Genomic DNA, 25,848 nt, shown 5'->3' with positions numbered 1-25,848 from the left:
TTTCTCGAGCAGCTGTTCCCTCAATGCGGCCTTCATTAAAACCCCCTACCGGTGCCCCTGCAGCAGCAAACTGGCGGCTCGGTGAGTGCTGAATGTCATTAAATAAAGCCACTAAATAACCATACCGAGTACGTGCGCAACTTTCTACGCTTGTTCCGTCGGGAACATCGTCGCCTGGCGGACCGGACACACGCCTTCCGCCGGCGAGGCCTGCGGCTCACCGCCATCGCACGCGGAAACACCTACCGCTCGAGCGCGGAGGATCATTTCGCGCTCCGTTTCACTGAATATTGCTGAAATGCAGTCCTGCTTCCCTGGCGAGCTTCTCGTTGCAAGGTTCAGAGGCAGCAACGGTATCCATCGCGGCAAACGCAAACGCAGCGGCCATGCAGCCATGATGCAGCCAGCACCTCGGCCGTTTACGCAAGCGGTGACGTATCATGGCGCATTCTGATTCGCTGAGAGCAATGAAATCTGTGACGACACTGCTTCAGCGCCAAATCTGGGGTGAGCGAAATTGAGGAAGAGATATTTGGTCTTTGTTTACGAAATTCTCCGCTAATAACTCATATTTTTGCACCCAACAAAAACTGCAGGCATTCCTGAAGGTCCCTCTTTTATTCCAGCTGAACTTCCTGTTTCTCTTTAGTGTCCCTTTAAACTACCCGTGTCGTTGTCAAAGGTCGTTTCAATGAGGTCTTTTTCCTAAAAATCGAGGTGAACTCTACAAGTACCACTTTCTTCTATCTTATAGTGCAATGCAATAATCCTTTTAGTATGAATGGTTGAGTACTAGTGACAAAATTATAATGATAAGTGCCCACGTTATCGTGCCAGTACCTGAATGTTGCAGGCAAGTCTCAAATTGTGTCCTGCATTTGTCTCAATTTATCTATTACTAAAGCTCCGCTCGCGATAATAATGATGCCTTAGACATTCTCGAGCATTAATCTAGTATCACGTTAGATTGAGTTAGTATTTGCCTTTAGCGTACCTGTACCGAGCGCTTTGTTCCCGTATGTCTGGTAGTGCAGGGGGGTTGCATAATCTTAAGTTTCCAAGACATGGTCCATCAAGCGAGAGACAGCATGAAGAGTTCACTCTCCGTTTCCAGCGCTCATCCCACGTATGTTGTGACAGCAAGTTTTTGTGGTCATCGAGTGAGATCCGTTTATATTTGCCTGTGCGCGCATGACACCATGTTAGTTAATTTAATTAGGAAGCGAATGTTTACAATATACATAGCCGGTAAAACTATGGACCTCACTTCATCTAGTTGTCTCTTTGCTATAGCCATCAGTGCTTCACCCTTTTGGGCGAAACCAACTTTTCAAAGATGATTATCGACATTTTTTACACTTGTCTTTAATGTGTGGGCACCATCTGATGACAGCTGCAGGCACTAAGAGCCATCAGGCATGGTGTCCAAGATTTATGACACCAAGCAACGCAGCACACGCAAATCTTAGACGTTTTAAGACACACCAATGCATTGCTCTCAGCGCGATCTGCACTGCACGCACCAGAGCTCATAATTGCACCATTATGACTCCACCTACTTGTGGTTAGTTTATAAGCATTTACTGACAAGATATTATCCACCAAGAATGTTCTACAAATTTGTGAAATAACTTTTACTGCTAAAACTTTACAACTTCGAATTAACAAAACTTGCGATTTAACGAAGTTTTTAGTTGCAAGTACGACTTCGTTATATGGAGGTTTGACTGCATATATATATTTTTACACTGATCATGTCGATGAACTCTTTGGAGGGACTGCTCATGGTGATAGTGAATTACCACTAAAACACCTTAGCAATGGGACTGCAAATCAGGTGCATTCATGTCGCACAATGCTGGCAGCATAAGACAGGTGTCTCATAAAAGATGGGAATAAATATTTTTTTTTTCTTTCAAAAACATGCTTGCAAATAATGGGGCCTGGGGTGGTCTGCAAGGAGCGCCTCAAATGTGCGACGCAAAAGAGCAAGAACGGCGCAAGCGTAAAACCGAAACCAAGCGGCAGAGTCCGCATCGCCACAGTCATCAGCGGAAATAGCCAGAATGCATCAGCAACGCCCGAACGCTTCGCGCCTATTTGTGACTTTAAAGCCTTTATTCTTGCATTTATTGCCGCGTTAGCCACGTGCTTTCATAATTGCCTAGTCGCCATTCATGATCGTGTCGATAACGGCCATGGTTTCTTCCGCAGCGGTTGCAGCAAAAAATAGTTCCGTTTTGACTTGGTACACGTGTCGGCTGCGTGCCGAAAAAAACTGCGTAGTCGCCGTTCATGATTGCGTCGATAGCGATCATGGTTTCCTCCGCAGTTGTTGCAGCGAACGGTAGTTTCGTTTCGACTCAGGTGCGTTCGTCGGCCGCGTGCCCTTAGCACTGCAAAAAAGCCGTTCATAATTGCGTCGGTAGCGGCCGTGGTTTCCTCCGTAGCCGCTATCGCGGATAAAGCTGTCGAGGATGAAGAGCACCGACTACATCGCGATGGACGGACGATCTGTTGGCGAACAGCTCACGGGCGCAAAAAGAGCGCGGTAGTGCAAAGCGTGTCGCAAATGAAAGTGCGCGCCGCGGCCGTGCTGCGAAGAAAGTCGTGAGGCCTCTATCGCCGCTACGAAAGCCAATAAGTCACAAGATGACGAGATATGCAGCTTCAGTGTATTTGCTCATTCATTCACTAAATAAAAGCGTGTTGATGTAGTAAGCCTTTGCCGATTGTTTTCTGGATACCCTCGATAATTCGACATTCAGTTAATTTGGACATTTTTGTCGGTCCCGTGAAATCCGAATTAACGAGGTTTTGCTGTATTCACTAAAATGTCGAGCGTGAGCAGCAGCAGATGTATTGGCCATAAAACCTGAAGGCTTCGTCGTTATCTTCTAGCGCATGTGGGGGTCATATTCATGCCAACTCCATTAAGGTACATCTAAAGAACGCACATTGACCTAGTCATAGCAAGTGCCAGAGACTAGTTTTGAAACATACATTTACCTTTCACCACCTGGTCAGCAATAATTTTGACCTACTGTAGCTCAAATAGTTTTTAAGAGAAACCGTTTAATATTTCAATTGGTATGTATTTGAGCAAAGTAAAGAACTCAAGCAATAAAGCCATTCTAGGTCAAGTCTTTCCTATCTTGCCAGTTAAAGGGTTAACTGGCTACTTCAACATACTTTAACATACTAAAGAAAACCGTTTAATATTTCAATTGGTATGTATTTGAGCAAAGTAAAGAACTAAAGCAATAAAGCCATTCTAGGTCAAGTCTTTCCTATCTTGCCAGTTAAAGGGTTAACTGGCTACTTCAACATACTTTAACATACTAAAGAAAAACATACTTTTTTTTTGCTAAACAGTGCAATTAAATTAGAAGATAATCCTGCATTAGTAGAGTTATGCCACATTAATGCCAACATAGTAAGCAGAACGCGAGCCGAACACTCACAAAAAAGCACCAAGTGCCGAAACACAGGCTTTGTTACCGAGTGTCAGTCCCTGTTGAATATTCAAGTGCTTCTTTCACACATTATAGCAACATCTGTGTGTTTCGTGCAGTGCATTATATAGTGCAAGAGCAGAGTATATTATCAGTTCACCACAGTCGGCACGTTTTATTAGTAGAAAATTGGCCCAACTTGCTCACATTGAAGCACCGCCATGAACATTACAATGTGTGCTACTCCGACTGCCTATCCACACTAAAGTATCGAAAGTGCTGCCACCTATAGGCTGATCTCATGCCGAATAGAAAGTTGCTCCTTTTAGTCAGTGGTACAGTCAAGCAATAACCACTGGAAATGCTTTTTAAACTATGGCCATTGACATCAAGGAATCATGTGCCTGCAATAGGAAGTCTCTTCTGTTTGCTGCTTTTTCTCCTATGTGACATGACAAATTACTTCGTCATTTGTTTAAGAATGCACATGAAGTCTTCAATTAGACCAGCTACTGTCATCTACCAGCTATCGAAAGCAACCTGTAGGCTGTAGTGTGTATTCACACAGTCAGTTCCAATTATAAATAAGGGCTAGCCACTCACTTGCTGTTGAGGCCAGCTGTCTCAAGGAGCTGCTGGAACTGGTCCTTGCGTTCCCGCATCTTGTTTCGCTTCTCCCGTCGTTCCTCCTCTGCACGCTCCTTCACGTACTTTTCAAATACCTGTTTGCGCTCCTTAGATGTCAACAGCAAGTACCGACTGTCGAATACAATCTTGTGCAGCTCCTTCTCCCAAGTTGAAAACGCAGACACCTGCACCCACAATCACAGGCACTTGGCAACCTAATAATTGAGCTTCTTCAGAAGCTAACAATTGCACTGTACTACTCCAAATGCTCATTCTACATTCACATTCAGGTGTGCAAAACTAAGTGAGCTTTGCAGCTTGGACTTTAGAGGGTCCCTCACCAGGTTTGGCCCTTTTTAACAAACAAGCATAGTGTACATATGACGCGCAGATGATCGTGTCTGCAAAGTATTCTCCACGAAAACAGCTGAAATTCTAAAGCAAACGCCACGCTCCCAGTAAGAGAGCCACCGTCACATGCACACATTCCTCTTTGCCATGCATGTTTTGTCACTCATCATGACCAATCAACTTATTCAGAAGGTGTAACACCGCAATAAAGGAGGTGGGGTTTACACTGCGGTACGTCCCTCGGCTCTGGTATGGGAGAAGACAGGGAAGGAACACCGCTTGGGAACGCTACTAGAGGAAGAGGCAGAGAGTGTTGGCAGTGACTCTCACCACCTGTCGGCATGATAACAGGACAATTATTTTTTCTATCTCCTACAATAATGAACTACTTGAAAAATTATTTCGGTGCCTGCCTTCTAGACGGCGCTTCACAGCTTCCAGTGTACAACCGAAATTTGCAATGAGGCCTGGTGAGGGGCCCCTTAACTTAATCAAGATTGTCATCAACTGTCCAGTGAGTTTAGTGAGTGCAGACAAAGAAATGCTAGACGATGTACGGCCAGCAACATGTACAAAATGTAACCTACCTCCTTCTCAACCAGCATGTCTCGAAAGCGCTGCATGCGCACATCCAGAGGAATAGCGGCTCGTTCCTTGGCTGCTCGCAGTTCCGCCTCCATGGCCGACTCCTTACCCTGTGCTCGCAGCGCTGTCGTTACAGGCTCCTCTGCCTTGGTCTCCGTGGCACCATTCTGGGCTTCTGTCCCCTCGGCTGTACCTTCTTCCCCTTCTTCAAGCCTTGGAAGACAAAGTATCACATACCTCAAAATGGTGTTCCTATAAGTGGGCTCAGTCTGCTACTTCAAATAAGCTGAATTTTACACTCAAGGGGACTGATAAACAATTTTCATAGTGGCCATTTTTTTATTACTATAGAAAGCTGATCAGTCAGAGTGGCCAATGTTACAGTGGTAATGCAGAAAACACCGTGGAACATTTTTTATCTGAATTTTTATATCTGCAGTCGCGATCGTGAAGTCGTACGCTGGAAACATGCTGGAAACACTGATAGGGGAGCACGATAGCGATTGCAGACTGCCATTGGTGGGAAGCAGACAAGTGCGCCGTTAGCTGTAAGAGTAATACTTTGTTTATCAAGTTGATGCTCATGCGGTTCACATTTTCTTGAAGTGTTGAATTATTTCTACAATAATAAGTACATGCGTTAGTGGCTTCCTGTCCAGCTGCATTGGTCATGGCATTCTTTTTAGCCAAGCCAAACTATGTTTTCAAAAGCGAAAGGACGCTTTTGCACCAGCAGTGCGATTTACGTACAGTAAAACCTTGTTACTTCGACCCTCATTAGTTCAGACACGTCCTATGGTCCCAACAGGCGTACGCACAATTTAATGCAATCAAAGTCTCATTAATTCAGACTTATTTGGACGCCAGACGTATTTGGACGCACATCGGCTAATTAGCACAATTCTCGGAGCACGGTGAGCGCAAAACGGCGCAAAAGAGCAAAAACGGCGCTAGCGTCAAGACAGAAACGAAGCGGTGGAGTTCGCATCGCCATAGTCATCAGCAGAAATTGTACATGAATGACAGCAATGCCGTAATGCTTCGTGCCTATTTGTGCCTAAAGTCCTTATTCTTGCGTTAACCACCGTGCATAACACCGGGCTGGCCACGTGCCTTCCTAACTGCATAATCAACATCTGTGATCACGTCGATAGCTCACCATGGTTTCGTCCACAGTGGTTGCAGCAAACAGTTTCGTTTTGAATTGATGCGCATGTTGGCCGCATGCCTTCAGAACTTCAGATAATCGTGTCCATAGCAGCCGTGATTCCGTCCGCAGTTGTTGCAGCTAACAGTAGTTTCATTTTGACTCGGTGTGTGCATCGGCAGCGTACCTTCAGAACCGCAAGGTCGCCATCCATGATCGCATCGATAGTAGCTGCGGTTTCGTCTGCGGCAGTTGCAGCGAACAGTTGTTTCGTTTCGACTCTGTGCAAGGCTGTCGAGGTTGAAAATCCCCAGCTACATCACGATGGATGGACGATCTGTTGGCGCCCAGCTCACTCGCGAAAAAATCATTCGGATGTGCGTGTGGTAGTGAAAAGCCTGTCTCAGATAAAGGTGAGCGCCGCATCCACGTTGCGAAGGAAGTCGCGAGGCCTTTGCCGCTGCGAGAGCCAATGATGTTGTTGTTGGGTTTAATGGCACATAAGCAGCTAAGGCTATCATGCACCAAACAAGATATAATTGTTACGAAAAGTTGCGTCACCTCAGCGAGTCCTTGCCTGGGCAAGGACCGCTAGGGTCCCAAGAATTTAAACAAAGACATCGACCTTCTTCTTGGGGATGAGAAGGTGGGTGAGGTGTAGCACAATAAGTAGCGAAGCATGCAGTGGGAATTCAGAGTTTTTCGAGAATACCTGCTTCCTTTAAAAAGTTAAAAACATATGACATATCAAGAAGTGCATGTTCACCTAAAAATAAAGTGGGGTGAAAAGGAATGTGTTCCTTGTAAAATGGAGTAAAATATTTTTTTTCTCAGTGTTTCAAGTTTCATGTTTCAAGTGTTTCTCAGTTTTAAGTAATTTACTGTGAGTTCATCACCACATGTTTCACATTGGGGCTTGTCTTGCTTTGTTAGCATGAAGTTGTGTGTGAGGTGTGTATGTCCTATGCGAAGGCGGCATAGAATCACTTCTTTGAACTGTTCCTGGCGTGTGCAAGATTGCCATTCACCTAACACGGGCTTTACCAAGTGTAGTTCGTTATTTAGTTCATTGTTCCAAGCAGACTGCCATTTTTCCCTTTGTTTACAATTTATGAACTTGATGCAGTCTTTAGCAGGTATATTTATTTTCTTGATTTGTTTGTACCGTGCTGGTGCCGTGCATACATCTGCTCTCTCATTGCCGCTAATTCCAACGTGGCTCGGAACCCAGCATAACTTAAGGTTCTGTCCTTGTGTGGTGGCTTTTATTACATTGTGTATAATGTCCCCCAATAGTGGTGTGATTGCATTTCTGGAGTGAAGAGCTTTGAGTACACTTAGGGAGTCTGTGTATAAGATACTATTTGTGAGGTTCCCTTTTAATATTCTATGGAAATGCTATGCTATGGAAATGGCGTAACATTCAGCAGTGAAGATAGATGAACACTGCGGAAGTTTGACGGTTTCTTCCCAGTTCCCTTGGACTACTGCACTTCCAACATGGCCATTGTTTTCAAACCATCAGTATAAAAGCTTGTGAAACTGCTGTATTTTTCCTCTAGTGCAAGGAATTCCTGAATAATGTGTTGGGGTGGAGTCTGTGCTTTACGGATTTGTGTTAGGGTGACAGCGCAAGCTGTGGGGAAGTTGAACCACGGGGGTAGTGAATCATGTCTGTGGGCAATGTGTCGGCTATGCCAAGATTCTGGCAGATCTCTTCAAATCGCAAGAGCAGTGGTCTAGTAGTTGGTGGTTTGTTGTTGAATATTCGTCTGGAAGGACATTTTGTTACAAGTGGATAGCAAATGTGTTTTGGTAGAGATCGTACCTTCAGAATACATGCACATGTCAGAGCGGCTCTTCTGCTTTCTAGAGAGGGTTCATTTGTTTCTACAGGATTGGTTGGTGGTTTTGCCGGTTTCAGAAACGGTACAATCACGGCTTTTTTTCCAAGCTTCCGGTATTTTGCCTGATACCCAAATTTTGTTAAAGAATTGCAGAAGTGCTTCTACAGCAGCTTCCGAGAGGTGAGCCAGCATTCAATAATGTATTTCATCAGGGCCTGGTGCTGTCTGTTTACCAGTGGACCGTACTTTTTGGATTTCCTGAAGCGTAATTATTGTATTATAAGACTCATTTGTACTGCCACTTGTAGGAAGCCGTTGTTTTTCTGCTGTATGTTTGTACTTCAAAAACAAGTCTGTGTAGTGTGAAGAACTCGAAACTTCAGAGAAATGTTGCCCTAGTATGTCTGCCTGTTTGCCTATGCTTGTTTGTGTGCCGGGAGCTGTTTAAAATGGGATTTTTGAAATGGGATTGTGAAGGGGGAAAAACTGCGATTTAGTTTATGAACTTGTTCCCACATTTTTTTGGATGTGATTGAACTTTTGATGGATGATATGTAGTTTTTCTAGGAAGTTATCTCAGCATTGCGACGGATGCGGCATGCGTTGGCTTTCGCCTTTTTAAAGTTTACAAGATTTTCCTGTGTTGGGTATCTGCGGAAGATCCCCCACACTTTGTTTTGTTTCTTTTTTGCTTCCCTACATTCTTGTGTATACCAGGCTTTGTGATTATGTTGTACCACTCCTGAGGAGTGAGGAATAGCCAGCTTCGCAACAGTAATGATACAGGTAGTGAACAATTCGTTTAGGTCGTCGACATTGAGATGACAAGAGAAAACTTTATCCAGGCTGGCCCTGTTCTCAAAACAGTGTCCAGTTAGCTAAGTGCAGCTTCCAACGGCGTGGTTTGCTTGGGATGATCTGCGGTGAAGATGATAGGCTAATTTTAATAGGAAGGTGATCGCTACCGTGGTGGTTGTCAAGTATATCCCAATTAAAATCATTAAAAACTGATGGAGAGGTAAAAGATAAATCTAAACATCTCATTTTTCCTGAGCTCGGAGAGCAATATGTATGTTTTCCAGTATTGAGCAGACAGACATTATTAGATAGGATAAAATCTTACTATGATACGGCCTCTAGTATCTGTTTGGTCACTACCCCAAAAAGAGGAGTGCATATTAAAATCCCCCACAACCAAATATGGCTCTGGTAACTTTCTACTAAATCATGAAGTGTAACATTTAGATGTGGTTGAAGATACACCGTGCATATTGTAATTGTTTTAAAATCAAGAACGGTCACTGCTACAGATTCATATTTGGTTTGAAGCTTGATTTCATGAGTAGCAACACCATTTCTTACAATAATTGCGACACCCTCAGAGAGCCTACTCGCCTACTCTATGTCGCAACGAAATACTTTGTATTTTTTCAAAACATTCTTGTGTTGTGGTCCTAAGTTAGTCTCTTGTAGGCATAAAGCCACAGGAGAAAATGAGTTTAGAATATCTTTTATGTCACCGTAGTTTTTGATGAGTCCACGGCAGTTCCAATGTATCAGGAACGCCATGTTTAATGATTTTGTGGAGATGTGGCTAGAAACAATTATGTTCCTAGTCTTTGAGGACCTGTTATTGGGGTTTTTTCCGTTTTTTTTTTTTTTTTTTCAAGAGAGTTGTGCCTCCACGATAGCGGGGGCGAGATGGTAGTGGTCTCCGTCGCCTCTCCCGAGGCGCTAGAGCCCCGCGAAGCCGTGGGTGTGCGTGTTACAGGCCTCTCCCATGGGGGAGGAACCTTTTGGGTTGCTGACACTTTGGCAGGTGGCAGGGCAGCTTGCACTGTCTCTGCCTGGGTGGCTCTGCCGGAGGCCCGGTTACCCTGGCCTGGGCAGGCGCCGAAAGCTGGTGCGGTGCTACACCCCATCGCACCGCATCAGCCAAGGAGAATGTGTTTATTAACGCAATACGCCTTCTTGCCTCTTTGAATGAATTGTTCTCTTTGGTTTTCAATGTAATGATCTCTTTTTCTTTTTTCCAGGACGGACACGCCCTGGAGTATGCGGCATGTTCTCCTTCACAGTTTGCACAATGTGGCGCAGCGTCACAGTTTTCGGAAACGTGTTCCTTCGAAGCGCATTTCGCGCAAGTTTTGCGGCCCCGGCAACTCTGTGAGCCATGGCCGAACCTCTGACAATTGAAGCATCTGCGGGGGTTGGGGATGTGGGGTCTTACATCTATTTTCAAGTAGCCGACTTCTATTGATTCAGGGAGTGTGTTGCTGTTGAACGTGAGGATAAGGTGTTTCGTGTCTATTTCCTTGGTGTCCTTCCGGATTTTGATTCGGTGAACGTCTATGACATCTTGGTCGGTGAGCCCTTCGAGCATTTCTTTTTCTGTTAGGTGCACAAAGTTGATTTCTGATATTACACCACGGACAGTGTTGAGGGATCGGTGGGATGTGACGGAGACAGGAATGTCCCCAATGGACGCAATGTTTGACAGCTTTGAGTATTGGACATTATCTCGGAGTTCGAGCAGCAAATTGCCACTGGACATTTTGGAAAGCTTGTAGCCAGGGCCTAGGGCTTCTGTAAAGGACTTCGATACTGTGAATGGTGACAAAATTCTTGCTGGCTTTTCTTCTGCGTTACTATGCACTACATGATATTTTGGGAAGTTAACTTTTCTGGAAAAATTCAGCTGCTTCTTTCCACCCTCTTTTCTTAGAGGGGTGATCATTTTGGAGGAAAGGAGGAGCCATATAAAAGTTGTGTTGTTCGGCCACGGTGCCAGCCACCCACCATGGAGCCCAACGAGAGGACGGGACAGGAACTTGCGAGCAAGTTCTACCCTCGCCAGCTGTACACCGCGACTATAACCTAATCTGACATAACAAGACAGGTTAGCCACACAAGGTTAACCCTTGCCACCTACGAAAATTAGAAGCGAATAGAAGATAACAGAAGACAGGACAGGTATAAAAGAAGAGAGTAAAGAAAAAGGCGCGAGGAGAAAGAGGACAGGAAAAGGTGACTGCCGATTTACCCTGGGTGGTTCAGCCCAGGGGTGCAGTCTACATACCTGCCAACCTCAAGATTTTCAAATTCATAAACTCGCGACCAGGGGGGGGGGCACGGGAATTTTGCGGAGGAGTACGACTTCAAACACACTTGGAAGTACTGATAGAGTCTAGTACTAAGGAGGCTTCGAGCATGCCATCACACTACGCAGCGGCTACGGCTACGAAACACCGGAGTGCCGGAGTCGCACTGTGCCCGATGCAGCAGCACGTCGCACAATGAAAAAAAGCAAGGCCCACAAGACCGGTCGTAATCGTGAAAAAAGCCCAGCGAAAGTGACAGGCGAGATGACAAGCCACAGCCTCCAATACAGAAACTTTGCCCACCGCATCGACCCGAAATCGCCGTTATCTCTGGGGGCGCCACTTACGTACAGGTGGGTCTGTATGTTGAGAGTAACGACAACCAGTGACTTCCGGCCGTCGTCAGCTCGTCCAACGACCTGATGACGAAGGCAACATCACAGAGTGAAAAATGTCCTTACTCTGCAGACAATAAAGGTTACGGCGCACACACCCATCTCTATGCGTCCCTATGTAAGTGGCGCACCCACCCACCAGCAACAGTGCGACTTTATTAGGAATTTTTTAAAATTCGCGAATATACCACTTTTTCGTAAAAATTGAGCCAACATTTGTAAAATCGTAAGACAGGTCCAAATTCGTACACTTTACGGAAAATTTGGAAGAGTTGGCAGGTATGCGTCTATGTGAAGCATAGGCCAAAGAGGTGTATTGCCTCTGCCGGGGGGACCTTAAAGGTCCAAACACCCGGCATCGGCTCAACCCCCAGGATCCCGCTTTCCCCACACATGGCGCAGCCGCGCACGGCTACATGCGGGATGGTAAAACCCTCATGTGCTCGGGTACATGGTGTCACAACTCACCAAACGCCTGCTGACGCAGACGCCCCTGCGGGGGCGAGAGCCAATGAGTCAGCAGATGATGAGAACTGCAAATTACCAAATTCCGCATTGCGTTCGTGCAAAATTAAAACAGGATTTGCTCCTTCATTCAGTAAATAAGAACATGTTGAAGTAGTAAGCACTTGTTTATTGTTTTCTTGATACTCCCAATGATTCGACATTCGGTTATTTCAGACATTTTTTGCGGTCCTGCGAAATTCGAATTAACGAGGTTTTACTGTAGTACCAGCACTCACTTACAGCACAGTTAGTCTGTATCTCTCAAGGAGACCACAGAACTAGGGGTACTCACGAGCAAACTCAAGCACGTACAAAAGCGTTCATGTGCACCATCATGCAATGACGAATGCCACAGCTCGTTAGGGGTCGGCCGTTCCACTCGTCACCATGAAGACAATGCCACTTGTTAGCGTGAACTTTTAGTTAGCTCGTAATACACATAGAATAAGGAACAAACGCCTATGCAATATAAAGACGGCAATTTTAAACAATAATTGTCATGTGTTTAATAACAGCCGAATTACGTACAGTAATACGAGTGCATCCACATCTAGAACCAAAGTTTCAATGCCAGTTAGCGCAGCCCACCATTATTTGCAACTTTCTGTGCCAATTTAAATTTAGAATTCCTACTTAAATCGCAAGCAGCATGCTCGATTCTATCGCTATAAATTTTGGTCTCTTCATTTCCATCAACATCTAATGACGTCCCTTTAAGTACGCAAACAAGGAAGATGATCTAAGAAATTTTCCAGCTTGTAGCATACTTTTTTGATGCAGCATGAGTCTGAAGTTCACGTTTTAGGTCTTTTCACACTTCCACAGTGTAGCAACATGAACTATATTTGCTTTAACAGAATGTATAATATTGATGATAATAATAATAATAATATAATAATAATAATAATAATAATAATAATAATAATAATAATAATAATAATAATAATAATAAAAACCTGACAAGAGCTGGAAACACATCACTATGTAGTGCCCACAAGTTTTGGAGTGCTAGAGACTCTTTCAACCATGTTCAAACATTGCTGAAGACCTTATGTAGCTTTCACATGTCCCCTGAAAATGTCCACTGCATTGGCAAGAATCACCGTGGCGACATTATCTGCAAGGCACTATGCACCTCAGCTGCACCACTTCGCCAGCAGATGCAGGGGTTCCCTGCACTCTGGTGGCATTGTGCCAGCACTATGTCATCGAGGACCACAGTGAAGAAGCACAATGCTGCACCCAATGAATGAAGATGCGGCAAGCCACATGTGAATTGAACAGCCCTCTATGCTGCAGCAGCTGTTATATTTACTGAATATTTCACATAAAGCTGACACAAAAGTTATCCCCAATTCAGGTGTGCCATTTGGTCATTGTCCATTCAAAAAGTTGATGGCAAATAGAGGGCCAGTTAAGTCAAAATAGTGGAGAGAACAACATTAATTAAAATCTGAACAATGCTGAAAAGAAAAGTACATTTACCTACATTATATGTACACATGTACGCACAACACCTAAATGAAAGTTTTATTGTTAATTCAGCAGGCGTGAAACAGTAAAGGTCTTTCAGAGCAGCTTTCGGAACAAGTTAAACTGCTTTTTGAAGCAGTTCAGTGGAGCTCAGAAAAAACGGGCATAGTTGTGTAGACGGTTGGGCAGCAACACTGGCGTACATCAAGTTGTAGCTCTGAAGGGCAAAACACCTTCTTTCAACAAGTTCCATGAAGAAGCCTGACCCCCACCTGCACGCTTCAGCACTATTACCTCTCTCCGTACTGCGCCCATTGGGCATCGTTAGCCCACTATCGATGGTTTGAAATGCCGCTTTCAAGACCTTCCGCACCACTCATGGACATACTGCGCTATCGGACGTGAAGGAGGAGAAAAATATTTTAGTTTTCTAAGCAGTTCGCATTTTTCCCACTTGGCGGTGATATTTAAACGCGTTCCGAAGTTTCGCAATCGTAAAGCAGAACACAAAAATATACATTTTGTGTATCTCATATTTTCGTTACATTTTTTTCTTAGATACAAGCGTGTCTTTCCAAACTTTGTTCAATTTTATCCCACAATCTTGATTTTGGCAACTTATATCTTTTTTATGACATGCATCTCGTTCATAAAACCTTTATGCGTGAAAAGAGCATTCATTCTGCTTTTTATTTACGTATTACATAAAATATTGAGCGTAGTAGTTCCATCAGAAAAAAAAAAAATCTGCCGAAACCAACAAAAAACACCTATTTTCCACATGATAGGGAAAGAGTTAAGTGCCAAATGGTAGTTGTGCTCGCCTTTTCGAATTTAACACTGCTAGGAGTCCCCAAACATTTCAGGCACCACTAGTTTCTCAAAGTGTTTGTCAGCAGTAGTTTAAAAATTGCTTCTTCACGCTGCACATGTCTATGATTGTCATAAATGTGCACTTTTCATTTGGTGGAATTCGTGAGCTTCAAGAAAGAATTAGTACTTAATGAGAGCATCGGAAGCAATGGGAGCCTCATGACTTGAAATTTCGAACGACTCAGAGTTTCATAAAAACCACAATTTTGATTTAGTTGAGCAAATAGAAAAAAGAATTAAATTATGGGGTTTTACGTGCCAAAACCACGATCTGATTATGAGGCACGCCGTAGTGGGGGACTTCGGAAATATAGACCACCTGGGGTTCTTTAACGTGCACCTAAATCTAAGTACACGGGTGTTTTCGCATTTCGCCTCCATCGAAATGCGGCCGCCGTGGCCGGGATTCGATCCCAGCGACCTCGTGCTCAGCAGCCCAACACCATAGCCACTGAGCAACCACGGCGGGTGATTTAGTTGAGCAGTGCATGAAGTTGAATAGTTGAAGTGTGTGATTACCCAGCGTTGCCACGGACTTCAGTGAACATTTTATGGAGGTAGAGTCATTTGAAGCATGACGAAGCCTACTTTCGCTGCACATGCAAATCGTTCAGTGGACTCTGGGTTTCCTAGTGTGGTCCTTTCCTCTGTTTATGAAGGTTTGGTTTCTAACATTAAGCGTGCGCATAATGAAGATAACTGTGGTCAAACAAAACTAAGCAAGAAGACATGTGGTAATTCCCTACCTACACAAAATGGCTCACAGGTTAATGAATGCGGGTACAAGGTATCAATGTTAATAGAAACAACTCCGTTTCACAGCTCCGCTGAAAACATGGGCCCCGTGGCGGTCGCGAGAACTAACAACGCTGTGATTGAGTCGCGCTACCGGCAGCGCTTCCAGTTGCGCAACTTCTTCGCTGGGGCTGCGTCCCGTGTGGTTGCTTTGGTGCTGCGTATTTGTTGCGTCCTGCAGAAGTTCGTTCGGAGGTTTGAGTATTCGGAGCTCGCGCTGGTCTGCGGAAGTGTGAAGCCTGGCTTGTGTCAAGCATGTAATATACTGACACGTTTTGCACTGGGTTGAACAAGCGGCTACAAGTTGTCAGCTAAGCGCTACTTTTAATGCGTAAACATTCTATGGCAAGTATCACAGGTCCGTCACGCAAAAAGTGTTAATGCCTTTTATCTGTACATAAATGCATAAGTCGCGAACTTAAAATGTTTAATCACTATATTAATATGAATATAGATGATTGGTACCTTTATAAGAGATAAGTAACTATTTAAAAAATTATCAGACTCATCAGAGGGAATACTCATCGGGATACTACATGGGGTTCCACAGGGAATGCATGGAAGCGTATAGTAGTGGTGGGCCAAATGAAATCTGGAGGTGGACATCAGAACTGGTTTTGGCACATAAAACCCCAGAACCCCGCAGCACGCACGGACTCTTCGCACGTGCACCAGCCCGCTTCGCGGGACTGTCCTGAGAAGGCTAGAAGCAGGACACTGGTATGGACAAACATGGATCGTTCGAACTCACCACCGTTCACGTGACCATACACCTGAACGACTAGGCGATGGTGTCATAGCATGGGGTGAACATATTCGCTCGCTATCCAGTCGCGGTGAGTCCGACTTCCCTGATTTGTCGCGCACCCATCGGCGTAGTAATTCGGCTAGCATGCATGCCCTTTTGATTATTTGCACTACTGTATTGTCGTTCCTTTGTCTCAAGAGCCCATGTGAGACCCCACAACGGATTTCAATGAAATTTGTTGAGTGTGTTTCTCTGCACACTTCAGTCATTTCTTCAAAACAGCAGGCTTGAGAGTTGTGCAGATTTCTAAAAAATGAATTTCTTTAATTCCCTCGAACCACCTGCCTTGCCTCCTCCTCAGCTGCTGGCCACATTGTGTTATGGCATAAACGCCGGCTTACGCAGAGCATGCAGGGAATGAATGGCTAATGATAGCATCGAAGAACCGGCGATAGTGAACTAGCGTTTGGTGTGACAAGTTGCTGTTGTGAGAAGTTGCATTCTGTGTGGATGGACACATGACAGGCAGTAAGTGGTGTTGCGTTGTTGGCTGCACGAACTTCAGAACTCACCAACCATACACACAGTTTGAGCCAATGTCGATCACGTTCAGCCAAGTTTAGGCATTTCACAGTCGCTGTGTTTGTGCATCTACAGCTGGCCGACCTGATTGACTGACCTGAAGCTAATTAAGCTATTAGGATGAAGAAAACTGCTTTAGTAGATTGGTTTTGACAGCAAGGATTTGAAATAAACCATTCTTCATTTTGTACAGTGCACACACAAAACGCAAGAAGCGATAACACAGCGCACTAGCAACTTCGGTATGTTGCCGTTCTCATATGCTGCCAGTCGCACTCACTGGGACTTCCCTAAATTACAATTGACTACAACATAGGTGTATTTTTACGTATTGTTCGCCAACTCATTATTTAGCTTCCAATGTGCACTGTTTGCCTTTTATTCCAAATGGGCAACAAACAGAGGCCCCTTCGATACAGCAGCGTAAACAGCTGCCATGTTCAGCTTCCAACGGTGTAAATACTGGCATCGGCATTTCCCTACGCATTCTCTAAATGAACAATCGTAGGCGCAAATTCTTAATCGATGTCTACTTTATGGAACACATGAATTGTGTGCACGAAAAGAGTACGAAGAATAATAAATTGGCAGCATAGCAATGTGGTACTACGGTCTACAGCCCACTGTTATCAAAGGTGTCCGGTAGGTCATACCAGTGCGACTCAAGAGTGATGCAACGGTGCTTACAAGCATTAAATCTGGGTGTTTAGCTATGTTCTAACATTATTTGGTATACCTGTTGCACGGCTTGCATTATCGTTCAAGCGAATGACGAGCGGTCGCTGTACCATACCAATGTACACAAATGCACCAGTCAGGACTTTGGACTGTCAGCGGCGTTCTTCCGGAGAAATTGTGTATTCTGTACATCAACATACAAATGTGGAAACCAGCGGTCCACAACATCTTACAGTGAGTTATGAAACGCTTCCTTGAGAAGGGGTAAAACACCTAAAGTAGCAAGCAACAAGTATAATAGCAATGGTTAGGACTATCCTTGCTCTTCATGTTGCAGCGCGATGTGCTGCACTGGGCTCTCGTGGTGGTGGATTGAATATGAACGGTATTACATGGCCATTGACAACGTCGGAATCGCAGCTTCACTACTTGACAGCTCCGAAAAGCTGTTGCAGCTGACACTGACACCCAAAGACATTGTGCCAATGGTCAGGCGTGGCCACGAATCAGCTGAGCGTCTGCTTTTCACTGCTTTCATTTACTGTGGCAAGACTCGCATGCTTTGCACGCCTGCCGCGCTGGCACGCCGCTGTTTACGTCACATAAAGAGGTTCGTTCAACTTCTTAGTTCTCACTTTTAGTTTTTTTGCTTACCTATTTAAAATTATGCTCGAATTTGTGCAGAAATTCTACTATCAGACAGACGCGTGAAAGAAAGATCTGGGGAACATAAAATTCATATTACCCTGATATGACAAAAAAAATCACCAGAGTTGCCTTTTCATTAAATGCTCCCAAAGCAGCAACGCATGAAGCACGTAATCTCGCTGATAACGCCAGTGGAGGGCGCAGATGGTATCTCCAGCCACGCGCTCCAGCATTATTGTTAATAGATCTGAGGTCTGTGTTGGGCGACGTGGACTTCACAGACTACGTAAGCATTGAGGCTGCACTGTTGTCTGCAGTGCCATCACAGACAATGGCATCAATGCCCAAGTAGTTGCACTGATCACGCGGTGCAAGATGACGAACATCATATGGACAAGGAAGTGGAAGCACCGATGTAGCCTTTGTTATCGAAGGTCATGGAAGGACTGATCGTGCACAACTGTTCTTCAGTTTTAAGAGGATGAGGAAGCTGCGATCTCACACACTCGAGCTTTTGAGGATAAGCTTACAGCAATCACTTTCAGGAAAAAAAAGCTGAAAACGATCATGGATTTCCTTTTTAAGTAACAGGTGAAGGTTCCAAAGGTGCTCCCGCTCCTTTCATCCTCAAATATAGCCTTCTGTTCATCACTTTCAATAGTTCTAATTTCATTTATTTCGAAATCAGTGAGCATCCTTGTGATATTCGAATTAATGACCTTTTACTGTAGAAGCAGGCAATGAAGATGTGTGTGTCCTGCTTTCGCAGCTTTCCCACTTTCCTTTTCGTTAACAATAATCAAGCACGACCACCACCTAAATTACTTAAACACAACAAAATTTTGCCAAACATAGAGTTAAATGGTCGCGCATTGTAATGAATCAGAGGTAACCACAGAAGATAATAAGTCCAGAAATCCGCACCCCTTTTTTGGGCTACACACGATTTTTGATGACCACTGGCTCAATTCCTGTAGATGTCATGACTAAGCAAGGTACAAAACCTTCAGCAGCTTACTTGCCTTTTAATTACTCGAGACACACATTCACACCTGCCAGCATGTGCCCATAACAATCTAATGCTTACTATAGAAGCAGGCAGCAAGCTCTAGTTTAAAAGATGTTAAAATTATTACTCACTTTGTCTTCTTAGCTGGCGGTTCTCCATCCTTATTAGATGCCTCTGCAAAAAAGTGGAAGGAGTGTGAACCTGTCTGTTTGCCCTTCAAAATGTTCAATGTTAACTGAAACTAAAAGTCCCTAGTACGTGCTGTCATTAGCATCAATTCCCAACAGTCTACTGCATAGTTTTGGACACTTTTTCAGATTGAAACACATCTGCAATAAGGATTTGCTTCAGATTCCCAAGTTGCCCAACCAGTGCTGGGTGGTCATAAAAGTAAGAACTACCACCTTCAACATGAATGCAACAGAGAGACAGGAAGTTAATGATTAATATAAATCTGCAACATGTGGAGGGAAGAGCAAGTGATACTGTGGGCAAGGGGGAAAAAATGATACTGCATGACTTGTTTTCTTTGTGAACAACATTTCAAAGGTTTATTTTCTTTTAAACGAAAAAAAATGGCAACGTGAAGTCTTTTTTCTAACAGCGAAGGTGCTTAAAAAGCCGGCCGTAATTTGTGGTTTGTAGCAAGAAACTATCATTATCGGCAATTAAGAAAAAAATAAAAACTTTCTTGCTGAGGCAGGATTCAAACCCACGTACCCACGGTCCCAAGGCGAGCGTTGTAACCACTAGGCTATATACAGCCACGCTTGCAGAACATGCATTTATGCGAACCACATGATTGCTTTCAAGTGTTGTCGTCTTCCTCCACAGCTGGCGCGCACGCACTCACACGCGCTCGTGCCAATGCTCTGCGAGGTGAAGAAGAGGTTTTGCGCGCTATGCTCGGGAGAGAGATAAAGAAAATGAGAGCGCGAGAAAGAGAGAGACGCATTCACGGAGTGGGTCTGCTGGAACGTGTTGTCGTCATTTCAACGCGGTGGAACACGGTGTCGGCATTGGAACGCGGTGTCGTTGTTGCAAGCTGCGCTATGCAACGCGCAGTGACAGCCCTAAGTCCGAGACGTGCGAAAAGACATCATCATCATGTGCAATAAGATGAAAAGTATGCGCGCACTTCCGGAAAATGCTGGGCTACGATCGCGCAGCTTCGCTGTTTCGAGCTTTGCGCGGCCGAGTGCAATTTTATTATTATTTTGTGCGGATTGAGCAAGCAGGTCCTGGAACTGGGAATGAGACAAGGCTAAAAAAAAAGAATGCTCAATTTTTTCTTTTTTTGGGGGGTGAGCGAATATCAAAATTTTCGAATACGCATCGAATATAAATATTACCCTTCGAATATTGAATCGAATATCGAATAATGATATGCACATGCACTTATTAGCAAGTATATGTTGGAACATTGCAATTACATTGTCAATGTTACAAAATTACGAGGGCGATTCAGAAAGTAATGCCTCCAAGCCCACTACTTTGCCAATAGTATTGCAAACATTTTGAACTCTTTATCATTAATGCACTCACCATCCACTGACAGATGACAATATGGCCCCCGTAGATCTAGCTCGTTGCACTTGTGATCTAGCTCGTGACAGAGCGCGTATTTCTGCCAACACGATTATGGTTTGTATGATTACGTTGGAAGTAAATGAATACAACCACTTTTCTTGACACCATCGATGGGAAGAGCAAACGTGCAAGCCCAGCGAGCTGCCACACTGAGACCGTCGGTGTGATGCTCAGTGAAGCTGCTGGCCCATACCATTTTGGAGCAGCTTTAGCAGCTGCCAAAAGTGCATTTTGTAGCAGTAAAATGCACTCTAGGAGTAGGTTTATGAAAGCAATTGCAAACTATATTATATGGAGCGTTTGCAGGGGGCAAGCAATGTAAAGCATTAAGTAGTCGCCTGTTCATAAACTCTGAATGTGAAATTAGCATACCGAGTGTCAAACTTGATGAAAACAGTGAAACCAATGTTTCAAATTTCTCGCAAGAAACGTCCAAATAATCATGCGAGCAGTCCAAAAACGCAAACTTTAGTGGTAAATTAATTTCACTGCTTTTTACAACGCCAGTGATATCAAATTTTTCACAATTTGGCCCTGTGCTGTGCTTCACTGATATACCATCTACTTGAAATTCAGCGACGGTCGATACTGAGGGGGCAGTTAGTATTCGCCCACGCCGTCAGGAAGTATAGTTTATATGCGTGTCACCTTTCACTCTGCAACGCTGTCAGATTAAACTGTGATGTGCAAATTCAGTTTGGAGCTTTCTGTCCACACGCAACCTTTTGCCATTTCGTCCTATAAGCGCAAAAACAAACTTCGCGACATCATTTGTGGTACAGTTGCTGGAACGTCACCTGCGGACCTAATCTCGGCTACCGGCCACCAGTCTTGCCCGTGATCTAACGCCCAATCACAGAGGCAGATTACTGGTCCGAACATACTGGAAGCCACGTTGCCACGACAACCTGATGCCCATCACCACGTTGGCGGGCAGCAAATTTTTGGCACGGCTGTACTATGCAGCTAGGCCTAACTAGCAGTGTGCTTCGTGAGCATGCCAGTGGTGAAAGTTGTCTTTGTCGCAGCTGTACGCCATTCATAAAGCTGTAAAATCACCTCGCCAACAAATGTGGGGGATATGTGACATATTGAATTGCAGAAAAATTGTTGACAGCTCCTATGTCTGCGACATCATGCGTACTATGTTAAAAAATCAAGCGAGACACCATACAGCCTCCGAAACCTTCGACACCGTTTTACATTGGTCATAAAAAAGAGGAGCGCGGGGTTTGGCTCGGCGCCAGTGCGACTGCTCGCTGCCATCTGAAAAGCGAGTCATGTTGCCTAAGTAACCCGCACGTGGCGATGTGGAACGTATTGAAAAAAGACAACAGCTTATGGAAGAAACAATGGTCGGAAAGGCTTTACTCGATCCACCATGGAGCTAACCCAGCTGCTAATCCACACCATGCTGCTTTTGATGGTGCGGTAAAAAGAGGCGCTTGAGGACTTAGTTTTGAAAGCCTGAGCAACGCTTTCGACACAGGGTGGGCACAGATTTCTCATATTTTGCTGAAATGCAGCAGGATGTTGCAGGGAACGCCTCTCAGTGCAATTGGCACAGCGGTAGCATCACGGGGTGCTGCTGTCTGTGAAATGCCATTGAATCGTGGCTCTCGATCTCACCAGTGGTTTAGTACTTCTGGGCAGAGTGGCGAAGTGAAACGTTTCTTTGTTCCGGTTCAACTTTGCAAGAAAAAAACAATGGTTCAAACCGGTTCAAGTTAATTTGCATAACTGAAGAATAATTACAAGATAACAACTCAAATTTATTTTGTAAGAAAGCTAGCTGCTGCTGCTGCTAAAAAAGCTGCACGGAATGGTTACGCGTGTTATTGATCAAGCCACACAGTTCATCAAGCCACAGAAGAATTATGTAGATCCAACACCAACACTGGAATCCATGTTAAAGGGACCCTGAAACAATTTTGTACAATTGTACTGAGTCGTTAGGCTAGGTCCTTCTGATTATTAAGTGCAGATCAATCAACGAAAATCATGAAAAAAACTTCGGTTACAATCGAGTAAATACGGTATAAGGGGTTTACTATGATAACTAATAAGTAATAATAAAAACTTTGTGCAGCAATACCACGAGTAAAAAAATCACCAGCCCTTCCCCCCGTCGAGAAAATGGGGGTAAGCGAAGCTTGTCGTGTGTGTATGCGACCTTTGTGGTGATTTTCTTTCTTTCTCATTCTTTCTTTTTTTTTCTCTCTTCCTTCCATTCTCTCTCTCTTTCTTTCTCTTGACATCCATGGTGCCTTTCTTTCTCTCCTTGTTTATCTATTTTCCTTCCTCTCTTTCTTTCTCTCCCTCTCTCTCTCTGACCTTCGTGGTGACTTTCTATCTCTCTCTTTCCCTCTCCTTATTTCTTTCTTTCTCTCTCTCTTTCATTTTTGTCCCTGGTATGCGCCATTGAGATTGGACCTTTTTTGCACTATTGCCAGGATTGGCCCACTTTTCAGCGTGACACCACCGCTGCCACCACCACCACCGCCGACACTTGTGAGCCTATAAAGATTTGCTTAAAAGCAAGAGACCCTATGAAAACGAATAATGTTTACCTTGCCCCTTTACTTCAGGTTGAACTGGAGGCGTTTGGACCATTTTGTCGACATCAGTTCGCTTCTTCAATTCTGCTGGCCGCTCCCACACAGAAGTGCGAGTACTTGGGTTGAAGAAAAACACACGACCATCTCCAGTCCACACAACACACCACGGTGTGCCTGGAACAGGTGTGCTTGATACTGGCTTTGACTTGTCTTGAGGTTTGGCTGGTGGTCGCTTCACAGGAGCTGCAGTCGGTGCACTCTCCGTACCCTGGTGCAAAAGAGTTGTAGTGTAAACACAGAGCTCATGTGAAATTAATCAACTGACCAGGGTTGACTTCTATTATTTTAACCTCAAGAGGCCACCTGAAATTGGTTTCAATTATCATTAAATATAGGTTTGTAAATTTTTAATTTAATCTTTACTTACTTGCATATCATAAAAATTCCAGCATTCTCTCCAGCATTCTAATTTGGGGTGTGCAAATATTTGATATTCTGAGTACAAATGCTTACCAAAGAATCCATTTACTCAGTTGGAATTGTTCGATTTACAAGGAAAGACCTTCCTGTGATCAACCAGAAGGAAATGATACAGCAGGGAAGCTAAAAGTTGGAAAAATAGGGGTTTGTTACAGCAGTTAAGTGGATAGACAATAAACCAGTGACACTGTTGACAACATCAGATAACCCTGAGGATGGCAGAACTATAAACGAAATAACGATCATGAAACGAAGCCGGCTGTACCTTCTCACTTTAGTGTTTCTAGATTCAACACAATCATGGGAGGCAGTGATCACTTCGACCAGCCCAAGGAGAGTAATAATTGAAAAAGTTTCAGTACCACATTTTCTACTTTCTTCTTGCCCTAGCAATTGTCGACTCATACATTCTGCACCAGATCAGCAAAATGACTGTGGTGCACCATGTAAACTTCAGACTGGACTTTTCATAGCGAAAACCACCCAGTGGATTTCTTCACAAACAAGCCCCATGTGTACATCAGTGTCCAGCTTGCTGGAGTGAGTCACCACTTGCTGGAAAAATATGCCACCTACAAAATGCGCTGAAACTGCAGCACCAAGGCAGAAGAAAAAAGAACATGGTACAGCTACTACGCCTGCACTGTGCCACTGTGTGAATCGATGTTATTGACACTACTACCACAGTAAGTGAAATGAAGTCAACTTTGTAATGCTCAGTGTCTGCATTCTTGCCTATGTAATGTGTCAATCATATTAAGTTTCTTTTCACATGGTTCGAAAATTAATAAATAATTTTTTCAGAATTTCACAAACTTTGTTTCTGTGATAGCTACAAAAAGATCTGCCCGTTAAAAGGGTTAAAATAGGATAAATGAAAAGAAGACAACACAAAAGGAACATTTGTTCAGTCTTTCCACAATTCACAAATATGTATCAGTTATATATATACAAGAATGCATCAATAACTCGCCCAGTTCACAGTTGATCCCACTTATAACAATGCCGGTTTTAACAATATATAGGATATATTACAATAAGCAGCAAGCGCACCGTGAACTTTTGCGTATGCTGTATCATCATGGGTTCTCAAAGTGGGTTCCACAGGCCCCTGCTCGGGGTTTCGCGAGCCACTGATAAATTTTCCATGGTCCCACGCTCGCCAAGTGGCAAAAACCGTGAACATGAGGTGCGCTCAATCCACACAACCCCCATTACCCATGCCCGAGTGTCAAAAAGCACATCACAGTTTGTAACGGCAACGCACGAACTGCGTAATAAATCCGCAACCAGCTTGTAGCAACCCAACCTCCGAAAACGGGCAGCCATGGGCAGCGCGCCTAAGCATTTCTCCCGTTTGTAGACAGGGTAGGTGCCGATTGCGTGCGCATGGACGTACACGTCGGCGGAATAAAAAAATGAATGCGTGGAGCACCGCAAATGCGCGCTGCAAAAGAGCAAAAAAGCGTGCTAGCGTCGAAAAACGAAGCGGCACAGTCCGCATCGCTAGGGTCCTCAACGGCAATCTTACGCGACACGTGACTGGCAGCAACGCCGAAACGCTTCGCGTCTAATTGTGCCCTCAAAGCCTTTATTCTTGCGTTAATCGCCATGCGGCTAGCCGCATGCCTTCACAAGTGCGTAGTCGCCATCTATGGTCGCGCCGATAGCCACCACAGTTTCGTCCGCCGCGGTTGCGGCAAACAGTAGTTTCGTTTTGACTCGGTGCGCGCGACGGCTGCGTGCCTTCACCCACTTCCTCGATGCCTTCACGATTCATGATTGCGTCGATAGCGACCGCGGTTTCGTGCGTACTTGTTGCAGCAAACGGTAGTTTCGTTTTGACTTGGTGCGTGCGTCGGTCGCCTGCTTTCTGAACCGCAAGGCAGCCGTCCATTATCGAATCGTAAAGCCGCGGTTTCGTCAGCAGCGGTTGCGGCAAGCAGTAGTTTCGCTTTGACGCAGTGCAAAGCTGTCGAAGATGAAGAGCACTGGCTACATCGTGATGGACGGACAATTTGTTGGCGACCAGCTCACTAGCGAAAAAATAATCGGGATGTGCGTGCGGTAGTAAAAGCGTGTCTCAGATGAAGACCCGCGCCACGAAGGATATCGCGAGGCCTTTGCTGCTGCTAGCTCTAATCAGTCATGAGATGAGAATTTCAGCTGCTGCACTGCTCTTGTGTGAAACAGAAGCAAGACTTGCTGATTTATTCAGTAAATAAAAGCGTGTTGACGTAGTAAGCATTCACTTATTGTTTTCTTGATGCCCTGGATAATTGGACATTCGGTTAATTAGGACATTTTAATTCGGTTAAGTCGAGGGGGGGGGGGGGGGGGGGAGTTCTTTGGCGCTTCATGGAGCTTAGCAGGGTTCCCTGGAACGAACATGCTTGAGA

At 44.6% G+C, this 25,848-nt stretch overlaps 1 protein-coding gene across 1 annotated transcript in view; it reads right to left on the bottom strand.

Moving 5' to 3' along the window:
- The window catches only part of LOC119456018 (transcription elongation regulator 1-like), a 113,080-nt gene that overhangs the window by 55,912 nt on the left and 31,320 nt on the right, over positions 1-25,848 (bottom strand). The window contains exons 4-7 of the mRNA XM_037717613.2: positions 22,982-23,237; positions 18,953-18,995; positions 5,021-5,231; positions 4,059-4,267 (exon numbers count right to left, since the gene is read on the bottom strand). Of these exons, the coding sequence (XP_037573541.2) occupies positions 4,059-4,267; positions 5,021-5,231; positions 18,953-18,995; positions 22,982-23,237 (719 nt within the window). The remainder of the gene's footprint in view (positions 1-4,058; positions 4,268-5,020; positions 5,232-18,952; positions 18,996-22,981; positions 23,238-25,848) is intronic.

Source organism: Dermacentor silvarum, chromosome 1 (genome assembly GCF_013339745.2).
Source record: "Dermacentor silvarum isolate Dsil-2018 chromosome 1, BIME_Dsil_1.4, whole genome shotgun sequence".
NCBI classification, from domain to species: domain Eukaryota; kingdom Metazoa; phylum Arthropoda; class Arachnida; order Ixodida; family Ixodidae; genus Dermacentor; species Dermacentor silvarum.
This window is presented reverse-complemented; position numbering and strand designations above follow the sequence as displayed.